General features: G+C 40.1%; 2 protein-coding genes across 2 annotated transcripts in view; both read left to right on the top strand.

Moving 5' to 3' along the window:
* Window positions 1-10438, top strand: part of BDP1 (B double prime 1, subunit of RNA polymerase III transcription initiation factor IIIB) — a 47226-nt gene extending 36788 nt beyond the window's left edge. The window contains exons 36-42 of the mRNA XM_029965453.1: window positions 695-755; window positions 2290-2479; window positions 3884-4100; window positions 5020-5062; window positions 5937-6228; window positions 7515-7743; window positions 8098-10438. Of these exons, the coding sequence (XP_029821313.1) occupies window positions 695-755; window positions 2290-2479; window positions 3884-4100; window positions 5020-5062; window positions 5937-6228; window positions 7515-7743; window positions 8098-8226 (1161 nt within the window). The 3' untranslated portion in view covers window positions 8227-10438. The remainder of the gene's footprint in view (window positions 1-694; window positions 756-2289; window positions 2480-3883; window positions 4101-5019; window positions 5063-5936; window positions 6229-7514; window positions 7744-8097) is intronic.
* Window positions 10439-16037: 5599 nt separating this feature from the next.
* MCCC2 (methylcrotonoyl-CoA carboxylase 2) overlaps window positions 16038-23112 on the top strand; it is a 31677-nt gene continuing 24602 nt past the window's right edge. Inside the window, exons 1-4 of the mRNA XM_018086129.2 lie at window positions 16038-16124; window positions 20674-20758; window positions 21021-21122; window positions 21743-21870. Coding sequence (XP_017941618.1) covers window positions 16073-16124; window positions 20674-20758; window positions 21021-21122; window positions 21743-21870 — 367 coding nt within the window. The 5' untranslated portion in view covers window positions 16038-16072. The remainder of the gene's footprint in view (window positions 16125-20673; window positions 20759-21020; window positions 21123-21742; window positions 21871-23112) is intronic.

Below are 23112 nucleotides of genomic sequence, written 5' to 3'. Positions count from 1 at the left end.
GTATCCCTGTTCTAGTATAAATGAGAATTATCTTATTTCTTCATGAGAGGAAGGTTCATTCTAAGTTCCCTCAGGTTTTCCAGTGTTGTCTGAGATCAATGAACATGCAGTTACAGTGGAACAGCTGATCCATAAAATCTTGTTTCCCCAGTGCAACCTGTTGGTGTGTCAAGGCTGATTTCATATTAGAACAAGGTACAAGAATGATTTGGCTCTTACAGGACTGGCAGAGAGTATGAAAAAAGGCAATTTGCAGTAGAGTATTCCTGTTTTTAGCAAAGGGAGAAGCCATAAAAGGGAAGGGAGAGATGAGCTGCAGAGCTTGGTGTTTTTCTTTGGCACTGAGTGGTTTTGTAAGAGTTGGAGGAATTTGGTTCCTTAGTGCCACTGAACAATTTATTGTGTGAGTCATCTCTGACAGAGTTGTGCTGTAGCAAGTATAAATTTATTTTGACAAACCATCAATACAGACAATGAGCTGCATATAAATTTTATATTTCCCCAGTGTTTCTTGTCCTTGTCAGGCTAATATCCTTCAACTTAGAACATCTAGAAGTGAAAGCTGACAAATGCAATTATGATGATGTGATTAGATTTTTTTTTGCTCTTGAGCATTTGACTTGTTTTGTTTCTTTCCTGTTTCCTAATTTCCCAGATTTATTAAGTTGTTTTATTTCAACTGTGTTGTTTCTAGAATGAAGCTTGCACTGAGGATGCTCAACGACAGTGCGTAAGCAGCACAGAAGAAACTTCAGGTATAATGTGCTAATATTCAAAGTTAGCAAAAGCCCACACTTGTGTATCTTGCAATTATGCAAAGATGAACAAAAAAATTAAGTATTTTCATTGCCATGGTTAATCAATCTTTTTCATTAACAAAAATAATGACCCACAGCACAATGACGTTCCCTGCCCTAACCTCTTATCATTACATTTCTTTACCAGAAGCTAGACTTGGGAACTTTTGGAATGACCAGCCCTTCATTAAGTTTAAATATCACTGGCAGGGAAACTTCTTGCTCCCTCTGCATGCTGTGGGCTCCTGCTGCTTACCTCATGCTAGGTATAGCAGTTTTTAGAGCCCTTTATGAGCCTGTGACTCACCTGTGAAAAACTGAACATGACAAAGGGAGAGAAACTATGCTGTTCTCCACTGGTTTAGGGAGCTATAGCTGCTCATGAAGTTACCAAGTGAATGCTGTTGTCAGAGTTTTGAGTAGGAGGGCTGTACTGTGCAAGTGTGGAGCAGGAGAGAAAGGAGATAAGTATAAGGAAGGAGACAATCAGACTTCCTTCTTTAGCTGTACTGAGTCAACAGATTAATGCCTAACTGATTAGATGGGATGAAAGTTATGAATCTGATGTCTGCTTTTCCCCGAAACAAATTGAAATACAGTTGGTGTGGAACCACTATTTATCTAATATATGGGATAGTCACTGTGACAGAAGCACAGTGTACTTACTTTACATGGAAACTGCACTCCAAAGCTGTAACTCATGAGCTTGTGCAAAAGATAGGGGTAATACTTCTTCTTAGACATCTGTTGTTATGCTGTTATTGCCAGGATCTTGGGATGAAGCATCTTAAATCATATTTAATTAGATTAAGAACCAAAGCGAGTTGAGGTTGGAATAACAACTTTACATCATCAGTGAGAGCTGTCTTAAGTAATGGAATACCACTGTTGTTTTCCATCTTTTGAAAACTTTACAAATGTTCTCTCCTTAATTCTGCAGTTATCTGTTAATGTCTGCAGTTATCTGTTGATTAAATTATTTCTATTTTTCATTTATTAAATTCAAGATTAGACTTCTCAGGTCCTCTTCTGCCTGTCCACAGTTAGGGAAAAAATACTTGTGTTTACCTTCAAAGCAGCAGACACCTGCCATTTATAGAAGAAACTCTTAATACCTGACAGTTGAAATTAAAGACAGGACCATTTGACCATCATGACACGAGTTTAATTAAACTGCAAATTTAATCTTCTCTAATGCTAGAACACCCACTTAAAAAGCTTCATCCCTAGTAGGCATTTTTAATATTCTTCATTCTGAATGGTAATCAGGACTCCACTGCAATGAGTAGGCTCCAGGGGATGACGATGCGTATCTCATCTAAGGAGAAAGGAAGCAACTTGTCTCAAGAATATGCCCAGTGCCTTTTTCCATGAAGAAATGAGTGCCTAAAATTTCATTACACCATGTAGGAAGAAAATGAAGACAACAGCGTAATTTCAAATTTGAATAATAGCTATTTGATATTTCTTTATTCCCCTGAAAAAATTATAGTAGTGAACGATGACCGCAGATGTCCAGAGGAGGAACAGACATTCGTTTTAACATTGGTGGAAATCCCAGTTGACTCAGAAGAGTTTGATGCATCTGTTGTACTGGAACAAACTGCAGAACCATTACTACCAGCCCCAATACTTATCAGTCCAATAAATGCAAGTGAAACAACTGTGACTGAAGTGGAAAGGTAAATGCTTTATTTTTGATCAAAGTGAAACACCTTTTGCGTACCTTGATTGTTCCTTGAATGTGCAGTACAGATTAGAACTTCTCAAAAGAAGAAATGCAAGAGGAAATAATTTTGACAGACTGGTCAGTGAATTAAGAAAGGGAAAAGGGCTCTAATCAGATTCGAGTAAGATTTCATCAGTGATTTAAAATTAATGTTTTAGTTAGCTGGGATTTTGGCATCAACCTTGATTCTGATTTATCCTTTAGAGCAAGTCTTCCTTTTCAGTAGAAGTTATGTTTCCATCCTGAGCCTATTCTGCTGTGGATACTTATAATGAAAAGCAATTGAAATGAAAAAAACTTAGCACGTTTGCATTTTTACAGTACTTTAACTGTTCTGCAAAGTAGCTGTTTATTAATTGCTCTTCCAAATTTTTCATGTGGATGGTCTTCTGGAGAACATGATAAACAGTATATATGAATTCTGCTATCATTCTCTTGAATTTGTGCAATGTTCAAAAGGCAGAAGAGGTGCAAACGCAAACAAATTAATTAATTACTCAACAGATTAATACCTGGTTTGTATACTGTGATACAAAGGGTTTGAGTTTCTTTTACAATCAGTACCTCTCAACGCAATGTAACAAAATTGTTATTTCAACATTACAGTTGAACTAAATCTCCTGGTCAGTTTGGGAGAAAAAAAAAACATCATCAGAGGAAAAAGACACTCTGAAGAATGGAAGTGTTGCAAAGTTGTAAAAAAAACCCCTATTACTATACTAATGTAAGTCCTCAGATCATAACTAGAGATGTGATGCAATTCCACATAATTGTGGAGGATCTTGCCCTGTGATATCAGATGCTAATGTCATTCTCTTATAGAAAGGAAAGGTCTTTGAGTGAACGTTGGCTACACAGCCTAAGAATTCTCACTCCTGTGGAACTACTGATTATAGACAGAATTGCTGACAGGCAGAGTTGAAGCACATGTCCTGTCTCACTGTTCCCTTACTGTTTTACCCTCTTTCCCTAGTCTCTGCTGCTTCCCTGTATGTCTTACTGTCTTTTGAGATCATACAGGGTACGGGGATTCAATTGTGCTTATAAATAATACTGTATTCTAACATTTTCTAGGGCATTTAATTAGTCACCATATTTTTACATTTTATGAAAGGATCAAGTGGAGTTCAAATAGAACAGCTAAAGTAACTAGATTCAATTATGACTAGAAAAACTCTAACTCAAGATAGCACAACAAAATCTTTCTTGGTAGTAAATAGTACACTTGAAGTTAATTTTGACAATAAACGAGAAGGAGTATCACCACAGATCCATGCGTAACTTCCATACAGAAATGTTATACAAATTAAATTTTGGCTTCTCATAAAGTCACAATAATGACATTATATATTAACAGCATTGGATCCATGACAGCTGCAGCTGGTGAAATTGCTACACCTTTAAACAGCAGTATGGAAACCAAACAACTAGACAGTGCATCAGTAGACCCTGTTCCAAAGTTGCAGACAACTCGGAAACGATCAGCTGCTGAGCTTGAAGAGAATGATTTCCCTACTGCCAAGAAAACTCTGTCTACTGTTGCAGTGAAAGATAGCTTGAAAACCTCTTGTAAGGTAAGATCAAAAAGTGGCGAGTCTTCATGCGTAGTGTAAATGCATAACAATAATACAACATTTTAATGATGTTCATTTTTTAATGGTGCCACTTGCTTAAATATTTAGTGCCTATACAACTTAAAGGAAAAGCAACACCAATAGATTGCTTTTAATTTTGAACTCTACAACAGTTTTGGGGTGTTCATTTATTTAGTATCAGGTTTTTTCAGAATCTGTGGGCTCTCAGATTTTTTTAATTAGACTTCCTACGAGGCAAGGCAATAAGACTAGGATATGTCTTATTTGGTTCATTCAGCATAGCCTTTCTGGCAATGACATTGCAGGAGGGGAAACTCTGTGGGTATATTGGATGGTTGACAAACTGCTTAGGTTCATTGAATGATGTTGTGATTCTGCACCATGTCTATTACATGAAGAAGCTGTTAGATATGTTCCTATCAATTTTTGACACAGCAGGTACTAGTTTAAAAGAGCAAGCTGCCAGTGAAAACTGGCTAGCATGTTTCCAGCTTCCTTCTATGCTTTTTAGAATATGACCAAGCCTGTGGCAATGGCTACTGTTGATTTTTGTGAATAGGCTAGGATTGTGTAGTGTACCTTGGTGTAGGAACGGGTGGTAATTCCCCACATGATTCAGGCAGCTTTTCTAGGAAGGACTGGATTACAGTCCTCTTCCTTCTTTTGATCTCTCATCTTGATATCCTTGTCAAGTCATTTGTCATAAGAACACCTTAAAAACCTACTCAGGAAATGAGTTAAGTAATGAATGATGCTTTACTGTCTTCTGTTTCACTTATGTTCTTAGAACTCTTAGAATTTAGAACATGTGTGATACAAGTTTATCAATTTTCATAGTCACTTCTGTATTGAGAGCAATAGAGAAAATAACTTATTTTTTTTTCTTTTTTAAATACAGGGTTATTCAATTAAATCCAAAGATGCACCAATGATACCTTCTGGTAGGTAAACTTAAACTCGTAAACCAAAGTATAATGAATGTAAATGCTTAACACATCACAGTTTAATACTGGTTGTCATGCTAAATATTTCTGTATGAAACTATCTAACATAAAAGTAGGAACAAATTTTCCTGGTACTGTGGTAATACCACCATTCCTTGTTTTCTGCTATAAACTAGATATGTTGGATTACGTAACTGGCTGTTAATTTCATAATGGTCCTGAAAACATTGCTGTAGGTAGCCTGTGAAATTTGAGAGGTTTTTTTGACTAAACATGTTATCTTCTCCTAAACAGATATTTCCACCTGTTGGAGAGCACTAGTAATCAAAAGTATTAACTGGCATTTTAACCACACTATGCCCAAATAATATATATATTTTTTTTTATTTTGCATTTCTATTTGAAAAAAATAATTGTTTGAAAGCCTAATCTGTCTCAGAAAAATCAGAGAGAAAGCAGAATTGCTGACAATGCAATCTTCGGTGATCTGAGCCTGTGAAGGGCTTGGAGAACGATGTTTTGGCCCTGAAAAAGACTTTAAAGGGAAATTGTAGAAGCTTAAACAGTGAGATGACTTGACTAAGTTCTGTGGTGTGCTGTAAAGGATGAGAGGAGGAGGAGGAGCGTGCTGTAAAATCTAATACCATGCTTCTATCAGCTTTTCCCCATAACTTGTCTAAGATCTTACAGGCTTTAAAAGTAGACCGTGAATTTTTAGTTCTTAGTGGTGACTTAAAAATATAAACTACAAAAGAACCTGAACAAAAATTCAGCCACTCTCTTGCAATGGTGCAAGCCATCTTAATATCACACGTGCCTTTTGGGCTCTTATGTTATCACTGAAGTCTTCGACTCTCAAATCCTTTTACAGGGAATCCTTTTCGAAAAACAGAGCCTTCAGCAAAGGAGAAAGTACTTACCTCTGCGTTGGTGTCTGAGTCTATGTCACAACTCACTAAGAGAAGCCAACCTGAGACTTTGGAGAACTTAAGGAAAGCACCACTTGAAAATTTAGCATCCAAACAGGAAGAGGAGGTGATATCTAGATTAACCTCTAACAGAATAGGAGAAATAAGTGGACAAGGAAAGCAGGAGAGTGTGCATGAATCTGGACAGTTGGAATATACTGGAAGCCCATCATCTTCAAAAACTCCAATACTCAGGTATTTATGCAATAATGTTTTGTTAGCCTGTTCTGTAAAAAAAACCCCTTGTTTCCCTGTTGAGTATTTTATCAGTATCATTGTTTGTGACTTACATGGCTAAGAGTTACAGTATCTATACTCTCCTCCAAGTTAGAAAGGATCAAACTGTCTGCTTTGAAATTTGAATTATTTTACTCATTAAATGACCATATTGACCAGGGACACTACTGACATACTGTGTGTCTATTTAGACATTGACAGATGCCTCTTGTCAGGCAGACATCCATTGGCTATGATAGGGGCTTAGGATAATTTTTGTTTTCCTTACCTAAGTCTTATGTTGTGAGATATATACCCATCCATGTATTTTGGTATTTGTGCTGCCAGTAAGATTTGTTACTGGTATAGTACTCAGCACACTGGTTTTTTGGACTAACTTAAGATGTGTCATTTCTCCAAAGGAGTTTCAATCATGGCAGCTTAGAGGATATTCCTTTTATCTATCCATTGACTTGACTTTTTTAAATATACCTTTCTATAATGTTTGTTTAAGTGTTTGATTCCCTGCTCTCTGTTGTTCCTGTGCTCACTGATTTTGATTGTGGTGCTGCACTGTCCTCTTCTGATCCTGTCATTTACTTTTTCATTTTGCCTGTGTGAGTACCAATACTGGCTATTTGTACTTGGGGACATCTACAGCAACTGGATAATGATGCATTAACATCAGAATCCTTGCCCTAAAGTTTATTTTCTGATTTGTAAACTCTTAATACCTTAGTGCTCTGTGTACCTTCCTCAATGCCGTGACTTCTGTAACTTCACTGGTACCGGGTTTGATGCTATAAGTAGCCTGAAACCCTGCAGCAGATAGTCTTCTTTCTGGTGTTTAGAGTAGTCTGCTGTGGCCCCATCCTTGGGAATCAGGTTTTTTTTCTATTGATTACATGAAGGATGCTCTTTTCAGTTTGTTCTTTAGGAATGTGTCTCAATCCCTGTTGGAATCGCTTTCTGAAGGTCTAGTATCTTGTTATGGGCTGTGGATTAATATCAAATAGTAGCTTCCTGTTCTCAGGTTGGAAATTGTCAAGAGTCTCTGTAACTCTTCAAAAAAACTCTTGTGCCAGAATATTCAGGAATACAAAAGCCTTTCTCAGAATGACTTTTGAGTTTTTTCTTACAATTTTCATATATCCTATAGGTGTGTATTTATTTCCTGTGTAATGACTTGGACTTCTGCAATACTATTTACATCTTCCTTCTTTGGAACAATCCTATGACATCTTGACTGTATTTGTTTTGAACAGGGGTGGACGAAAACCATTGGGATTTTTATCTTTAATTTGCAAAAAAAGTAGTTCTGAATCTGCAGAAGATACCAAAGGAAATAGAGGGAAGATCCAAAAGCCTCAAACTGTGACTCCAAAGCGAAGTTTAAAGAAACCCACTCCCTCCACTAAGTGTGATAGGGAAACTTGTTCCCTTCCCTCTACATCTGTGGAATATGAGCATGTAGCTGCTGATGCTGCAGTTATGGTATGTGTTTACTTTGGAACACCCATGCATTTTTGAGATGTGAAGAACAGCAAATTAGGTGTTTCAGGAGTGGATAGTTGCACATGTAGCTCTCACGTTTTGAGAGAGATATCTTCTCCCTTGAACAAATTCTGACTTGTGCATATCTAAGAAACTTGTAAGGGAGCTAAGTTGTTTTTTCTCTACATGTATCCCATTTGTGACATTGCTTCCCATTTTCAGTAAACTCTGAGGTTTTTTTGTCGAAACTTCCTACATAAATAGGAAACTCAAGTGTGTATATGTGTAAATATATTTATACTTACACATACAGAGATTAAGACTCTTAAGAGCAATCTTTTCTTGTTTTGTTAGGTTCCAAGTAACAACTCATCTGAGAAGGCACCTCTTTGTGCTAAAGATCAAGAGAAGGAAGAAGAACCAACCAGAATCTCTGAGTATTTTTTCAGTGACATCTTTATGGAAGTGGATGATTCAGAATAGCAAATAGGTTTTATAAAAACCTAGGATTACAGGATATACTGCAACAAGAAAAGAGGATTTTTTTTTTGTTCTGACATTTGTTATGCCACACTTACTATCAGCCAATAATTCTGTTGTTAGTTAATACCATAAAGATGAAATGGATTCCTTCTGAAGCAACCTGGATACTTTCAAAATGTTGACATAATCTAAACCACTACAATGATGTCATTGGACCAGACTAGAGACTGCTGACCTGTAGTTCTACTTGTTTAGATGCTGGCATGACTGCCTTGCAGGAAAGTGCAATGAAATAATGTTTAATCTTGTAACAAATATCCCTTTGCATTTTAATGCTAAAGCTATTGGTACTGGCTATACAAATTCTTTACTTCTTTTTGTGAAGTATGTTATGTTAGGAGGAATGAACCTTTTAAGTAGAGTGTAATCTCTGAAGATCAGAATGCAAATACTGGAAGTAGTGTAGTAAATACGTAGATATGTTAAGCACCGCAGGTATTTTTATTAGAATCTCCAAATTATGTATTTTTTTTAACAGTTTTTAATTACATAAATTAAAAGATCCCAACCTGAAAAGCCGAGGGGGATTGGTTCCTTTAAAATGTATTGAAAACTAGACAACACCATTTACTAAAACACATTAGCACAAGGTAATCTTTGCAATGTTCATCACTGGGAGGAAGAGATTGATGTTCCCTAGTATAAGTGCTAATTTTCTTCTAAATTGGAAAACAAAGTGATCGATACCATTTCTTTTTCTTGGTTTTACATGTAAGTGTTTGTATATTTGCTGACTTCCTCGGTTTCCCTTGTGCAAAGAAGCACAAAGAGATTGGATTTAAACCATGACTGTACAATGCCGTCGTTTTGAGGATTTGCTGCTTTGAAGCACTTCAATTTGAAGGGTTTTCTCATGTTGCATGTCTACTTGTACTGTAACTTGCTATGAAATTCCAGTGTAGCTTCAGGTTTTTTACTTACCTCATCAAGATGATGAGGTAATGAGGTTTATACAGTGTCAAAGTGTCAGGTGGTCACTGACAGATTCAGTATTTACTTGGAAACTCCTGCTTGCATAGGAATGAGTGTTTAGATTTGAATAGTCTAAATTTTTCTCCTGTTACTTAATAGTAGCAGGTACTTTCGCAAAATAAATTATTTATTATGAATGTGAAACTGAAATCTGTTATCAGCTTTTAACTGGGTAATTTTTTACTGGCAGGTAAATAATATAAGTATGCAGTTAATTCTGAAGGACTTGAGTAAGTTCGAGAATGTTTGTCTTTTCAGAAGTTATTTAAAATTTTGTCAGTGAGGAAAAATATAAAAGCTACTGTTACTGCAAATTGATGTATTAGCAGGCCTCTGTCAATGAAATGTCACTGTCAGCAGTATTCCTTGAGGTGATAGAAAAGGGACTAATGATCCCAGTGTGAAGTAACTTATTTGAAAGCTTATGATCAACCCACCTCACCCCCCCAAAAAACCCCTCCAATAGCACCAACAGTTTCTGTTCAGATGGTATCTTGTACTTTGCCTAATCCATTTAACTTGAAATGTTTATCTAAATAGTCTTACTGTACATTATAAAATAGATTTATGTATACATAAAACTATGTATTGTATATCTTGTAGATATTATTTTAAGTATGCAAGTGTTTACTTATTTCCTGATACATGTGGCATGTTTATATCACTTGCACTCATAAAGCCTAAAAATAGAATTGTGGGGAGTATCTATGAAACAGTTGCTGTGAGTACCTTCTGAGTGAGTACTGAGGGGATAATCATTCTACATTTAGTTGCATACATTTTAGCTTGCATTCAGATTACAAGGTGGGGAAAAAATCAACTATTTCATTACTAAGATTTATGGTGCCTTATCTGAATTGTTAATTGGGGTTATGCTTTCTCTTTCCTTGCAGTAAATTCCATGCACTTTGTTAGATTTTTTTTTTAAAGAACAATTTTAATTTGAATAGACGTAGGTCAGTTTTTTGTGTTCTGTTTTGTGTATGAAAGTTCTATAATGATGAAGGATGTAAGAAAATATTGCTGAAATCTCAATGCCTCTGAGTAGCATTTTTACAAAGATGTGGCATAAGACTGCTTTGCTTAGAGTTGTCTGACACCCTGTATCATTGCATATGAGCTTTCTATTTCAAGGAAAGTACTTCTATTCTCTGTGTAAATTATGTGAATAAACTATTTTCTATTACCAGTGTTTCCATTTCTTTGAATATCAGTTGCCGTTTTTAAATGCTCATAGGCATAGTATGGTAGAGGCAGGGAAGCCCTGCAGAGAGACCTCAACAAATTGAGGACTGGGCAATCACCAACCGTATGGAATTTAACAGGGGAAAGTGCCAGATCCTGCGTCTGGGATGGGGCAACCCTGGATGTATGGGCAGACTGGGGAGTGAGAGGCTGGAAAGCAGTGCCATGAAAAGGGACCTGGGGGTCCTGGTCAATGGCAAGTTGAATGTGAGTCAGCAGTGCCCTGGCAGCCAGGAGGGCCAACCCTGTCCTGGGGGGCATCAGGCAAAGCATCACCAGCTGGTCGAGGGAGGGGATTGTCCTGCTCTGCTTTGCACTGGGGCAGCCTCACCTTGAATATTGTGTGCAGTTTTGGGCACCACAAAATAAGAAAGATATTAAGCCATTAGAGAGTTTCCAAAGGAGGGCAGTGAAGATGGTGAAGGGCCTTGAGGGGAAGCCATGTGAGGAGCGGCTGAGGGCACTTGGTTTGTCCAGCCTGGGGAAGAGGAGGCTGAGGGGAGAGCTCACAGCAGTTACAACTTCCTTGGGAGGGGAAGAGGAGGGGCAGACACTTCTCTATGGTCACCAGTGACAGGAGCTGAGGGAATGGCCTGAAGCTGTGTCAGGGGAGATTTAGGTTGGATATTAGAAAAAGGTTCTTCCTCCAGAGGGTGGTTGTCTGCTGGAACAGGCTCCCCAGGGAAGTGGTCACAGCATCAAACCTGACAGAGTTCATGAAGCATCTGGATGATACTCTCAGGCACATGGTGTGACTTGTGGGGATGGTCCTGTGCAGGGCCAGTAGTGGACATGATGGTCCCTGTCTGTCCCTTCCAATTCTGTGATTCTTTACGTGTGGGCTGCAACACCAGGGTGCATGAAGACCTGCTGGCCTGGTGGTAACCAGCTGAATGTAGTTTAACAGGGACATTGTTGTCCTGTGGTTTTGTTTTAGAATAGCACTGGATTTACTTGCTATCAGACTCCTCGGTATTATCTCTCTCTAAATACAGCCTTGATTTAAAACAGTTAAACTGGAATGCTGGAGAACAGCAAAGCATTCAAACAAGGAAGCAACTCGACCAAAGAGGTTTGGATTCTAAAAAGCTCTGTCCCTATTACTGTATAACAAAGTGTCTGAGAAGGCCAAGGGGCTCTCCCTGGCTGCACAAGCATGTAATCCTACGCGAAATTCTTCCAAGGGACGCTCCTCCGCACCCCCGTGCCCCCAGGTCCTGGGGAGCGGGCACAGGCCCTGCGCCTCGGGCCGGCCCCGCTGTGCCCATTGGCTGCGGCGGGGGGAGTGGCGGCAGCGGCGCGGCCTGGGACGGCCGGCTGGCTTTGCTCGGGGTGGCTCGGCTCGGCTTCGCTCGGCCCGGCCCTATCCATGCGGCTGGCGCCCCGCGCTCCCGGGCCCGCTGCTGGGGCTGCTGCGCCCGCTGCTCACCGCGGGTACGCGGGCGGAGGCGGTGGCGGGCGGTGGGGTCGCCCCGTACGCCGAGCTCCGCCGTCGATCAGGTATGGCGGGCCGGGGGCGGCGGCGGGCGGCCCGGGCGGCTCGGGAGGCGGGTCCGGCCTCTCCCGCTGGGCCGGGCGGCTTCGGGCAAGAGCGGGCCGCGGCGGGGCCGCATGTGCCGCCGTGGACCGCTGCTGCGAGCGGCGGCCATTTGGTGCTTGGGCAGCGCGGGCTGGCGCCGCGGGCGGGGGCCCAGCGCTGCTCCCGCCTCACGCGGGTTGAACCCGGGTTCTGCTCGCTTCCTTCAGCCTGAGCGTGTAAAATGAACCTGGGTTTGTACCGGGCGACGGCTTCGTCACGGACACTTTTACACTTTTTTTAATCGGAAGGCCGTTGCTCGCTGTGATTTAAGCTGATCGGTACTGTGCTAATTGAGGTGGAGACGGGGAGTTTTCAGGCGGCTGAGGACGGAGCCTGATGATTTCAGAGTCGGTCGTGTCCTTGTGTTTGCAAATTGATTCCCGAGTTGGAAATAGGTGTAGTAGCTGTACCGTCACGGACATGCCTCCATGAACGTCATCTTTTGAGGAGAAGGATTAGGTGTAATTCCACTTGTATTTACAAATAGAGAACAGTATTTGTATGTGGTATAAGTTGGTTCATTTTTAATGGGGCATTATTAACATTATCATGTTTCAGATAAAAGTCGTGTTTACACTAAGGCTGAGAAAAGCATGGCCTTACATGTGGATCAAAACTGATAGGAGAGCGTGCATTTGTTTTTGTCTGTATTCCAAGTAAAACATCAAACAACAGGTGAAGGGACAACATGTGTTCTTATTGAAATAGCTCCTTTGGTTCTGTGTTTGATATTGTGCTTTGTTTTGCTGAAACTAAATTTGGGACAGAAGTTAGGTGACTGAAACTCCTGTGAACTTTCAGAGTGTGTCTGTGTGTGTGTGTGTGTGTGTGTACATACAAAGCTTGTGTATATGAAGTGTGTGTATACATATGTATGTGTGTACATTCATATTTTGCATACCAACGAAAGGTATTTTAATAAAGGTCTGTACTCATCCCAACTGTCGCTAGATTTATATTTGTGTCTGTGTACCTTTCAACCTCAAAAGGAAAGCAAGGCTTGGTAAAATAGGTAATACTGTTAGTATTTGGTAGAAATAATTTATAGAACAACGTAAGTGCAAGTAGTGCTTTGCAAACACAAAATGCTGAGGTCCCTGCTGTGAGGCGCTTAACCATCTGAAATAAAAGTACAGTGCAAACACAAGATAATGATGAAGGTCTTGCCTTCTTTAGCCAATGTTTGCCTTTCTGGCTGTGAATTCAGCTAGACAGGCTGGCCTTCATAATGTAAACTGTCTTTCAAACCAGATAGGTAAAAAAGGTAATTTCAAAGTGAGGGAGTCTGAATTCTGGAAAAGGAAGGAAAGTCTATTTGAAGATTTCAGGGATTAGCTCTTAGAGCCCCCTTGCTTGAGTGAGAGTAATTCATTTAGCTTGTGGAGTAACTGTAGGATTAGTGTAGATTTCACCTCTTGATTTTGCTTTAAAATTTGTAGAAACCCTCATTGTAACAGCAGAATTTTATAGCCCTTGGTGGGCCAGTTTCCAGAAAGAACTTGGTGCCACTTCACTGGCCTTCTTGTCATTAATTAATGACAATAATGAAAAGCCCACAAATACATGGTAGAACTAGTACATTTGTTTCTGAGAGGAGTCTTTTCTGTGTGTATTCAAAATTATTTCAGAACATCATCTTTTTGGTAAAATATAATAATGATGTGTTTTGCTTAAAGGCGTGAAAGATCACAATAAAGGTTAAGTGAATTTAAGCAACACAAATGTTTGTGTATACAGTATTTTTTATAGATTATCTAAAGGGGTTTTTCACAATTTTTCATATAGAGTAGCTAAGGTAGCTACAGTTAGTTGTTAATGAGGATCTAGTAAAGAAGCCCATGATTGTGATTGCTGTTCCTCTTTTAATATCCTCTGTCTTTTTAGCTACTTTTTTTTTTTTTCTGTGTTAAAGGCGAGTTTTTAAGCTCAGTACTGTGGGCAAGAGGTGAAGTGTATTTGGGGAAAACAGGCTGAATGAACAAGGAGAAACAGGAAAAATATTTTATGTTGCTAAATCACCCACCCAGACAAGCTGAATGCTGGCACAGAATAATGTTGGGTGGTTGTGACAACTGCAGATTTTTAGAGATATGGAATTACAGTGGCTGATTTACAGATTTTTCACTGGGGAAAAAAAGTTAACTTGTAAAGAAGAGTCTTTTGGGAAGGGCAGGTTTTGTTTTCTTCAGTGCTTCGCGTGGTTGTGTGGCCAGTTACTGTCTATAGTCTCTTACAGGAACAGCATAGTCAAGATAACAAAGTGAGACTTCTTTTGTTCTTGGGGGTTTGGGATGCCATGCCAGTGTAAAACTGCCTGTGGGTCTATGCAGTGTGATTTCACAGGTTAGCAGGAAGAAAAACAGGTGTAGAGGTAGGTGTTGGAGCTGTGCAGTGATGGGCAGGGAGAGGGGCGATTAAACTATCAAAAGAAATAGATTGAAAGGGGAATAATCTAATGGACATACTGATACAGTCTTAAAAGGAATGGAGGGAGGAGATGCAGGAGGCTGGTGACCTACTGTGTCCCCAGTCGTTGGGGCTGCAGGGGGGCACCTTGCTTCAGAGAGATTTCATTAACTAAGGCCAATGTCTTGCCCGTGTTTGGTGTTGGCAGGCAATTATTTGGTTCATACAAGTGCAGGTTGTGAACCATACCAGGGATGGCACTTCATTTGTACTTGGGGAATCCTGTTCCCAAGAGCCAACAGAGGTACAAAAGTTGGACTTCAGTGTTTCAGAACACTGATCTTTCAGACTTGATCTTGCTGGATGACCTCTGAATACTGTAGGTGTAGTCTGAATACCTCTAATACCTTATGTATTAATTGTGTAGACGAGCTGATAAAATTGCTCAGACCTGTTTTCGCTGTAAATGTTTTTTAGCTTTCAGTAGAATATTGTAAATCTATTTGTAGCAATTACAAAAGGGGAGAAGTGTGTTCTTTTGAAAGTCACTGTATATCTAAAACAGAATGTGAGGTCCCGCCATACATGTTTTTATTTTCTTTCTGCTTTGTATCTTGGTGCCTTCAAGTGCCCAAGACTGACCTGAACAACCTTAACTGCAACGTTGGCAGCTTCTAGGGGAAACCTTAAGTCTGAGTGTTGAAGTATACATGAATATAAAGAGTCACCAGGTGTTTTTTTCTGTCAAAGTAGACTCAAACATAATCTAAATGACAATTAGACAAGGCAATATGGTCTTCTTATGCAGCATCTTCTTTTATTGCAGTTACATTTTTCAAAAAGGTAATATAGTTCTTAATATGTCTGCAGAAAAGCCCAACAAATTAAGCTTGACTAATACCTTCAAATTCCTCAGAAATTGGAAAAAAAAAGCTCTGCTGTAATGAGCACACAAAATTTTGGATAATTCTGATAGAAATGATGAGCTCAGTACTGGATCACTCATATTCAGAACAATGAGTCTTTGTTTTTCTGGAGATATAATGGCAAGAAGACCTGACTGGTTAAAAAAGGAAAAAAAAAAAGCTTTGTTTTATCTTTATGTTCAACCTAAAGAAGAAGAATCAAAAAAGTGTTTACCAAATTCCATTTGGTCTAGATCATTCATCCTTTGGTACAAGAGACATAAAAACACTTAATTTGAATCCACATTTTTTACGTAATTAGCTTTAAAAAGCAAACCAACCTATACCAAGAATAAACAAAGTCTGAAAAATAACACTTGAACTCTATAGTGACATGTTCTATTTTAGTGTATTAAATTCAGAACTAGACTTTTACTGTCCTAACACACTCTGAATTTTTGTGAAGCATGTTTATTAAATGCTTGAGAGAAGCCAATACATAGGTAGAAATGTTATTACTTTAAAGACAATACAGAGGCAGTATTTAACAAGGTAAAATTAGATTTGGAAGATAAGTTAGTCTTGTGCTTTCTGTGTTTGTTTATTAAAAATTAATACAGTCGCTCTTGGTTGAACTTAAAATTCTGTTTTGTTCCCCACTCAGGAAAATTATGAACGAATGAAAGCACTGGTAGTTGAACTACAAGAACATGCAGAAAAAATCAGATTAGGTAAGTATAATTTTTGAATAAAAAAATCAAACTTACTTAATTTGGTACAAAAAGCAGTGTTGTTCTTTGTAATTTTTCCCCTATAACTGTTGTTCATGAATCAGTTGATTCAGATACAGCATACTTTCTGGGTTATAGCTCACTCTTGTTGTGAGGGGCCTGAAACTGAACACAGGGTTCAAGGTGCAGCCTCGCCTGTGCTACATACAAAGGGATGGACCCTGCCCTGGTCCTGCTGGCCACACTATTGCTGATACAGGTGTCATGGTTTGAGAGCCCCAAAAATCCAGTTCTCCAGTCCTAGCCCCCCTCCCTCGTCTCAACCCAGTGTGAGATGGGTTTTCCAGACACCACACGAGACTCAAAATGGGGGGAAGGGAATATATATTACAATGACTGTACAGATAAAATATTACAATACATTACACATACAACCTCAACTATCTTTACCATGACAAAACAGTATTTACAATGGATCAAATCTCTTCTCCCTTCTAAATAAAAGTCCAGGAGGGAAGAAGGAAGAGATCCCTTTCTACTCAGCGTTGTCTCTAAGGCAGCAGACTCTCTTCATGCAGCAGCTGTAGCTGGATCTCTGCCAGCACACACGAGGGGGTATCCAAGCCCCTCTCAACCCTTCCTCTCCAAGCAAGGGTCTTCTCTTCCGTGGGCTGCGTTCACCCGGACAAAGGTCCCTTCACTACGTCATATCAGCGAAGTACAGGAGCCTTCGTGACGGTCCCTATCTTCAAGGGATTCAAACCCCCTTGCAGAGCTCCCGTGCTCTGACTCAAAACTGCCAGCTTGGCAGTAGCGGGGGGTGGGCCAAGGTCACCCCCTCCGCATTCCTCCTCTGAGCTTTTCAGCTCCTTTCTGCAGTGCTGTAGCACTCCAAGACTCTTTCAAGTAAGAGTCCATCATCCTCGTCTCTCTAGGAGGGGTCTCCAAGGAGTTTGGGGGGTTTTGGTCAGTTCTTACCCAAGCACACTCTCTCTCTCTCTCTCTCAGTGTGTAGAGCTTAGTCCTCTCTCTGCTGCTGGCTCTCGTCTCTCAGACAACTCTGTGTCTTCCTGCTTGACTGCATGCTTGTTTGCTGCTTCTCTCTTATCTCTTCTGGCTCTCTGCAACTTTTCCTCGGTCAGTGCTGTTCTGCCGCTGCTGCTGCTCACGGTGGAGAAACTTCTACCTTCTCAGCTACAGATACTTAGCCCAGTCTTACACTGTTCCAAGTCCCTGTAGCCCCCAGCCAGGGGCTGGGGGGGGGGCCAGAGCCCCCTGTGGGGCTGAGGGCCCCTCAACTCTTGGCTTTCACAACATGGCCACCTCTCCAACAGCAACTAACACAACTACTTTCTTTTCCAGTCTGCTTGTGATATGTTTATATTTTGCAAAAGCGCTCATTGGCTCAAACCTCAAGGGTCACCACCCCCTGGGGGTTTACCATTTTATAGCTTCAGGGGGAAAACTGTTTTCCCACCACCACAACAGGCCAGGATGCCATTGGCCTTCTTGGCCATCTGGGCACCCTGCTGGATCATGTTCAGCCAGGCAGCTTTCCATCCGCTCTTCCCCAGCCTGTAGCATATCATGGGGTTGTTGTGACCCAAATGCAGGACCCGACACTTGGCCTTTTTGAACCTCACACCATTGATCTTGACCCATTGATCCAACCTGTCCAGATCCCTCTGTAGAGCCTTCCTAACCGCCAGCAGATCAACACTCCTTTTCAACTTGGTGTAGTCTGTGAGCTTCCTGAGGATGCACTTGATCCCCTTGTCCAGATTGTTGATAAAGTCACTAAACAGGTCTGGCCACAAAACTGAGTCCCAGGGAACCTCACTTGTGACCAGCCGTGAGCTGGATTTACCTCCATTCGCCACCACTCTTTGAGCCAGGTGTCCAGGCAGGTTTTTACCCAGCAAATGGTGCACCTATCCAAACCATGAGCAGACAGTTTCTCCAGGAGAATGCTGTGGGAAACAGCCAACATCCAAAGCCTTTCCCTCATATAGTACATTGGTCACCCTGTTATAGGAGATCAGGTTGGTCATGCAGGGCCTGCCTTTGCTAAATCCGTACTGGCTGAGCCTGATCCCCTTGTTTTCCTCTACATGCTGTGTAATGGCCTTCAGGATGACTGCTCCATGACCTTCCCCAACACTGAGGTTAGACTGACAGGGCAATAATTTCCCAGATGCTCCTTCTGGCTCTTCTTATAGATGGGTGGTTGCATTGGCCAACCTCCAGTCAGCTGGGACCTCCCTGGTTAGCCAGGACTGGTGGGAAATGATGGAAAGTGCCTCTGTGAGCTGTTCTGCCAGGTCTCTCAGTACCCTTAGGTGTATCCCACCTGCCCCCATAAACCTGTGTGTGTCTGAGTGGTGTAGCAAGTTGTTACTCAGTTCCCCTTGGATTATAGGGTCTTCAGTTTGCTCCCTACCCCTGTCTTCCAGCTCAGTGGACTGGGTGTCCAGAGAAAACTGGTCTGGTAAAGACTAAGGCAAAGAAGGCATTAAGTACCTCTGCTTTTTCCTCATCCTTTGTGACTCTGTTTCCCCATGCATTCAATAAAGGATGAGGATTCGCCTTTGCCCTCCTTTTTTTGAGTGGATCTTTTCAAAGTTCCTGACTGTAGTTGTGCTGGCAGAGAGAAGCAAGTGTGTAGTAGTTTAAAAGATTGAAATCTGTGTTTCTTCTTTTTGACTTGTAAGACTTACCCGAGTGAATTACAGTTAAATGCAGTTAATGGAGACAATAAAAGAAAATACTTTATAAATGCTTAACTATGCTGCCAGAGGTTGAGCATGTAGCTTTAATTCTCCCCTTCTTGTGACTATCATGATACTAGTTTGTCTTTTCATATACTGTTTCTTATGTAATGCAGTTTCTTTTACAAGTTTGGAATGGAGCACAGTTAAGATCTTGTGCTTAGTGCTTTTTCTTGCTTGCTGTGCAAAAAGGTCCAGGATTTCATGAGGAGATGCTGAAGCCCATGGACTACCTCTGTCTCTTCTGGGTGCAGAATCTGCAAGAACAGGCAAACATGCAGCAGTGAAGAAGGCAATTCAGTGTGTGGCTCATGAACTAATGATCATGGCCTTCTTCACTGCTGCGTGTTTGCCTGTTCTTGCCTGTTACACAACGACAGGACAAGAACTTAGTCCTCATCTTTTCTACATCTGAGTGGGCTCTACCAGGATGTTAATACATGGTTTTGAGTGATATCAGTTGAAATTGCTTTGCCTGTCATTTAAGTATATGAGAAGAATTAGGTACTTACCTTAATACTGTTGAAGGATGTGTACAATATCTTTACATTTAATTCTCATTCTATGGAATAGAGGTTAGTGCAGGTTAGAGTGTGCTGATGTTGGAAGAGGAATGTTCAAGAGATTGGCTACAGGGCCTGGGGAGTAAGCATTCGTGAAGAGGAAGAGTGCAGAGAGATGACAAAAGTCCCAAGATGAAAATTATTTTTGCAGCATTGCTCAGTGTAAAGGAGAAAGGCAAGATGGAGGTCAGAGAAAATGTAGTTATGATGTGGGGTGTTAAAAACATGGATGAGAGTAGTAACTTTGTGGATGTATATGAGAGGTTGTATCATAAGAAACTGGTACAGAAAGAACTTACAAAATTTAGGCTTAGGCTGGATATACAGACCTAATGAGCAGGCTGAATTGGAAATAAATTGTGGACTTCTGGCATGCCTGATGGGTGGGAAAAGATGTGTGTAGTGATCAGGGAATGAGACAGGGTGGGAGAAAGGTCTTGAAAGGTAGGCTTAAAGCTCTATTTCAGTGATACCTAGCTGACAGAGAAATCCTGGAGTCTCAGGAGAAATGTTAGCAAAATAGCCCCTTCTTTATTTTGGACAGGGAGACAATTTTAGAGTGATGAGGTGAATCAGTGATCTGTCTACACAGAGAGACAATGTTTGTACAAGCTGTTGTTATAAAGAGGCTGAGGTGTGTCAACAAATCTTAAGTATCGAAAGACACAAGGCTCTAGAGAGCAGAAGATATGATTTAGGATGACCTTGAGTGAAGGGTTGAAATGAGACAAATATAAACTTGATATTAAATGCTGTGTGCCTAAACTCTGCTTACAGTTTTGGCATGGTCTAAGGAAATTAATCTAGATTGTGTTGGGTCATTCAGGATTGGATTCAGCATAGCTATTCTGAATCAGTTCTAGGGAATAGTGTTTTCTGAAGTTCTACTGCTGTGCTTTATCTCTGTGTGTTTTCTGCCCTCCTGTTTGTTGCCAAGAAGTGGGGGAAAGTTTCAGACAACTGTGTTTATTAAAATCTCTACCTCAAGAGTAACTATTAAAAATGAGGGGGCAAACAGAGTACATTCTAAAAAGCAAGCATTTTTATCAGTACCTTAAATGTGTTTGAAGTGGAAACCATTATTTACTAAATTTGTTATTGAGGTCTGTGCTTCAAAAAATGGGAGCTTATCAGCACTTCCATTCTAAGTTTTAATATAAGTGGTGATTTATCTATCTGTGTCCATAGAAAAAGTGACAATTTACTGTTGTATCACAGGAGGTGGAGAAAAAGCTCGTAAGCGTCACACATCAAGAGGAAAGCTGTTACCCAGAGAGAGAATTGACAGGCTTATTGATCCTGGGTAGGTACTTCTTTTTTTTCTTAAACACTTCAGGTTCTCTTTTGCAGGTCAATACTACAACAGGCTTCTTTACTCTTTAGTTTCCATAAGCACTGGCAAATAACACCACTGAAATTTTACAGAGGTGTTCTTTGAAATACTCATCTCTTTTTTAAAAAAAACCACAAACCTCATTTTTTTAAAGTGTAAGCTTTTAAGTGAGATCCAATGACGAATACAGCCAGTTAGTTTTTAAAATCTTGTTTTATTTGTCGTTATTCAGCTCCCCGTTCTTGGAGTTTTCCCAGTTTGCTGGTTACCAGTTGTACGGTAATGAGGAGGTACCTGCAGGAGGCATTATCACGGGCATTGGACGAGTATCTGGGTGAGAGCTTCCAGTCATCTGCATTACTGATGTTATGAAAAAGGAGAAGGTTTAATTTTATTCAGTTTCCAGCGTTAATCTGTTAGCATTTTTAGCATTTCGTTTCCGATACCCAAAAAAATGAACAAAGTTGGTATCTCAATATGTTTAGTCTTGGCTAAAAGAAAGTGGGTTTTTTTGGTTAGGTTTTTTTTTTATATGTTGTGTTGGGGTTTATTTATTTGTGGTTTGATTTAGGGGTTTTTTTGTTTAGTAAGTGTATCCCATATTAAAACAGAACACATATAGAGTTTCTGGTATTCAATGAAGGAAAGAGATTAGTGCATTTGTAAAGAATTTGAAAAAAACAGGGGGGTATTTTAGTCTAAAAAGTAGTTTTTCTTACTTAAAGTACCTCCAATACTATTCTTGAAATTAATTATGATGCTATACAGAATAATGGAACAGGATATCATAGCACTGAGGCTGCTGTTACAGTGTGCAGTTTACAGAATGCAGGTGAGAAAGAGCTCTCAGAACATCAGGGCTTCAAGCATCCTTGGCTGTTGCAGTTCTTAAACAACATACATACCTACTTATTAGAAATGTTTTACTCTCTCATAAACTTGTTTTATTTTTAGGGTGGAATGCTTGATTGTGGCTAATGATGCAACTGTCAAAGGTGGTACCTATTATCCCATCACTGTTAAGAAACACTTACGTGCTCAAGAAATTGCAATGCAAAATCATCTCCCTTGCCTTTATTTGGGTAAGTCCTATTGCAAAAATAGCAAATGTCCTGTGTTAAGGGCAGCTCATGTGTCCCCAGATTTGACTAACCAGAAATGTATTTAAGACACACATTTTCAAATCTATTTTCATTAATACTGTGTTACCTCTGCAGATTGGTGGCACATCTTAACTGGAGGGTATTTATAGGTTCTCAGCACTATCTTCTGCACTGCTGTAGGGCCAGGTTCAGATGTAACTGTTAACACTGTATAACTTCTTTCTCATTTCTTTCCCTTCTGTAGTGAAGGAACAATGTTTCCTGTAGTCTCATCCAGTCAATTTCAATTCCAGTTAAAAAGTACGTTCTGGTGGAGCATGTAGCTGTATGAGAGAACATGCTAAAGAAATAAAAATAACCTCAGTAGTAGTTTGGATCAACAGATCTTTGGAATTTGGGATTAATTTTACTGAAGTAGAAATTGTATATTATTTTTCATTTTGAGTTTAGTCTATTACATCAATATTTAGCCAGACCTTCCTGTAAGTGTTATGTATGTATACTTTTATTAAAGATTAAGATCAGAGTGCCAAGCATCTTAGTATACTACGAGTAGTATTTTTATAGCCTGTTTTTATACAAATCCAAGAGGTTTCTGCCAATGTAGACAGCAGTAAGAGAGTGTGTATTCCTGTGGATTCTGTGTACATCAGCGTCAGAGGAGAAAGACCCCTCTACTGTCTCCGTTTAAAAAAACAGGGTGGGTTATTCCTTGTCTGTTTGGCTTAACCTAGCAGGTGACATAGCAGCAGAGGGGCAGTAATCAGTTTGGCAGTGTGGATGCTTGTGCTGGTTAAAAAGTCAGCATAAATGTAGGTCCTGGACAGCATAAGTGTTTGTAGTTTCTTGCCCTGCTGGCAGGCTAAGCATGCAAATAATACCAAGAGAAGGATTAGGAGAAGGGTGAAGTTGAAACTATTGGTGAGGTCGATACAGGGACATGGGGTGTAGCATTTGTGGAATTGCCATAGAGAGTCTTGGAGGAAAGGGGAGGGCTAAATTTTATCTTGGTTGTTAAAAAAACAAGAAGAAACTTTGCTTGTGTCCTTCTCTGAATACATCTCATGACGGGATGTATTTTCATTAATTGAGATTGGAGAGGTAGCTGCTGCTGGAAAGCTGTAAGCTGAAGGGCACATCATAAGGCAAGGATATATAATAAATGAATCTTCCTGAAGATTGTTTAAGGTCTTTGGTATGAAGTATAATCAGGGTATGAAA

This window comes from Manacus vitellinus, unplaced genomic scaffold, assembly GCF_001715985.3.
Source record: "Manacus vitellinus isolate BGI_N305 unplaced genomic scaffold, ASM171598v3 scaffold_9_pilon, whole genome shotgun sequence".
Classification (NCBI taxonomy): domain Eukaryota; kingdom Metazoa; phylum Chordata; class Aves; order Passeriformes; family Pipridae; genus Manacus; species Manacus vitellinus.
Note: the sequence above shows the minus strand (reverse complement) of the source record. Positions and strands in the feature narration are given on the sequence as shown.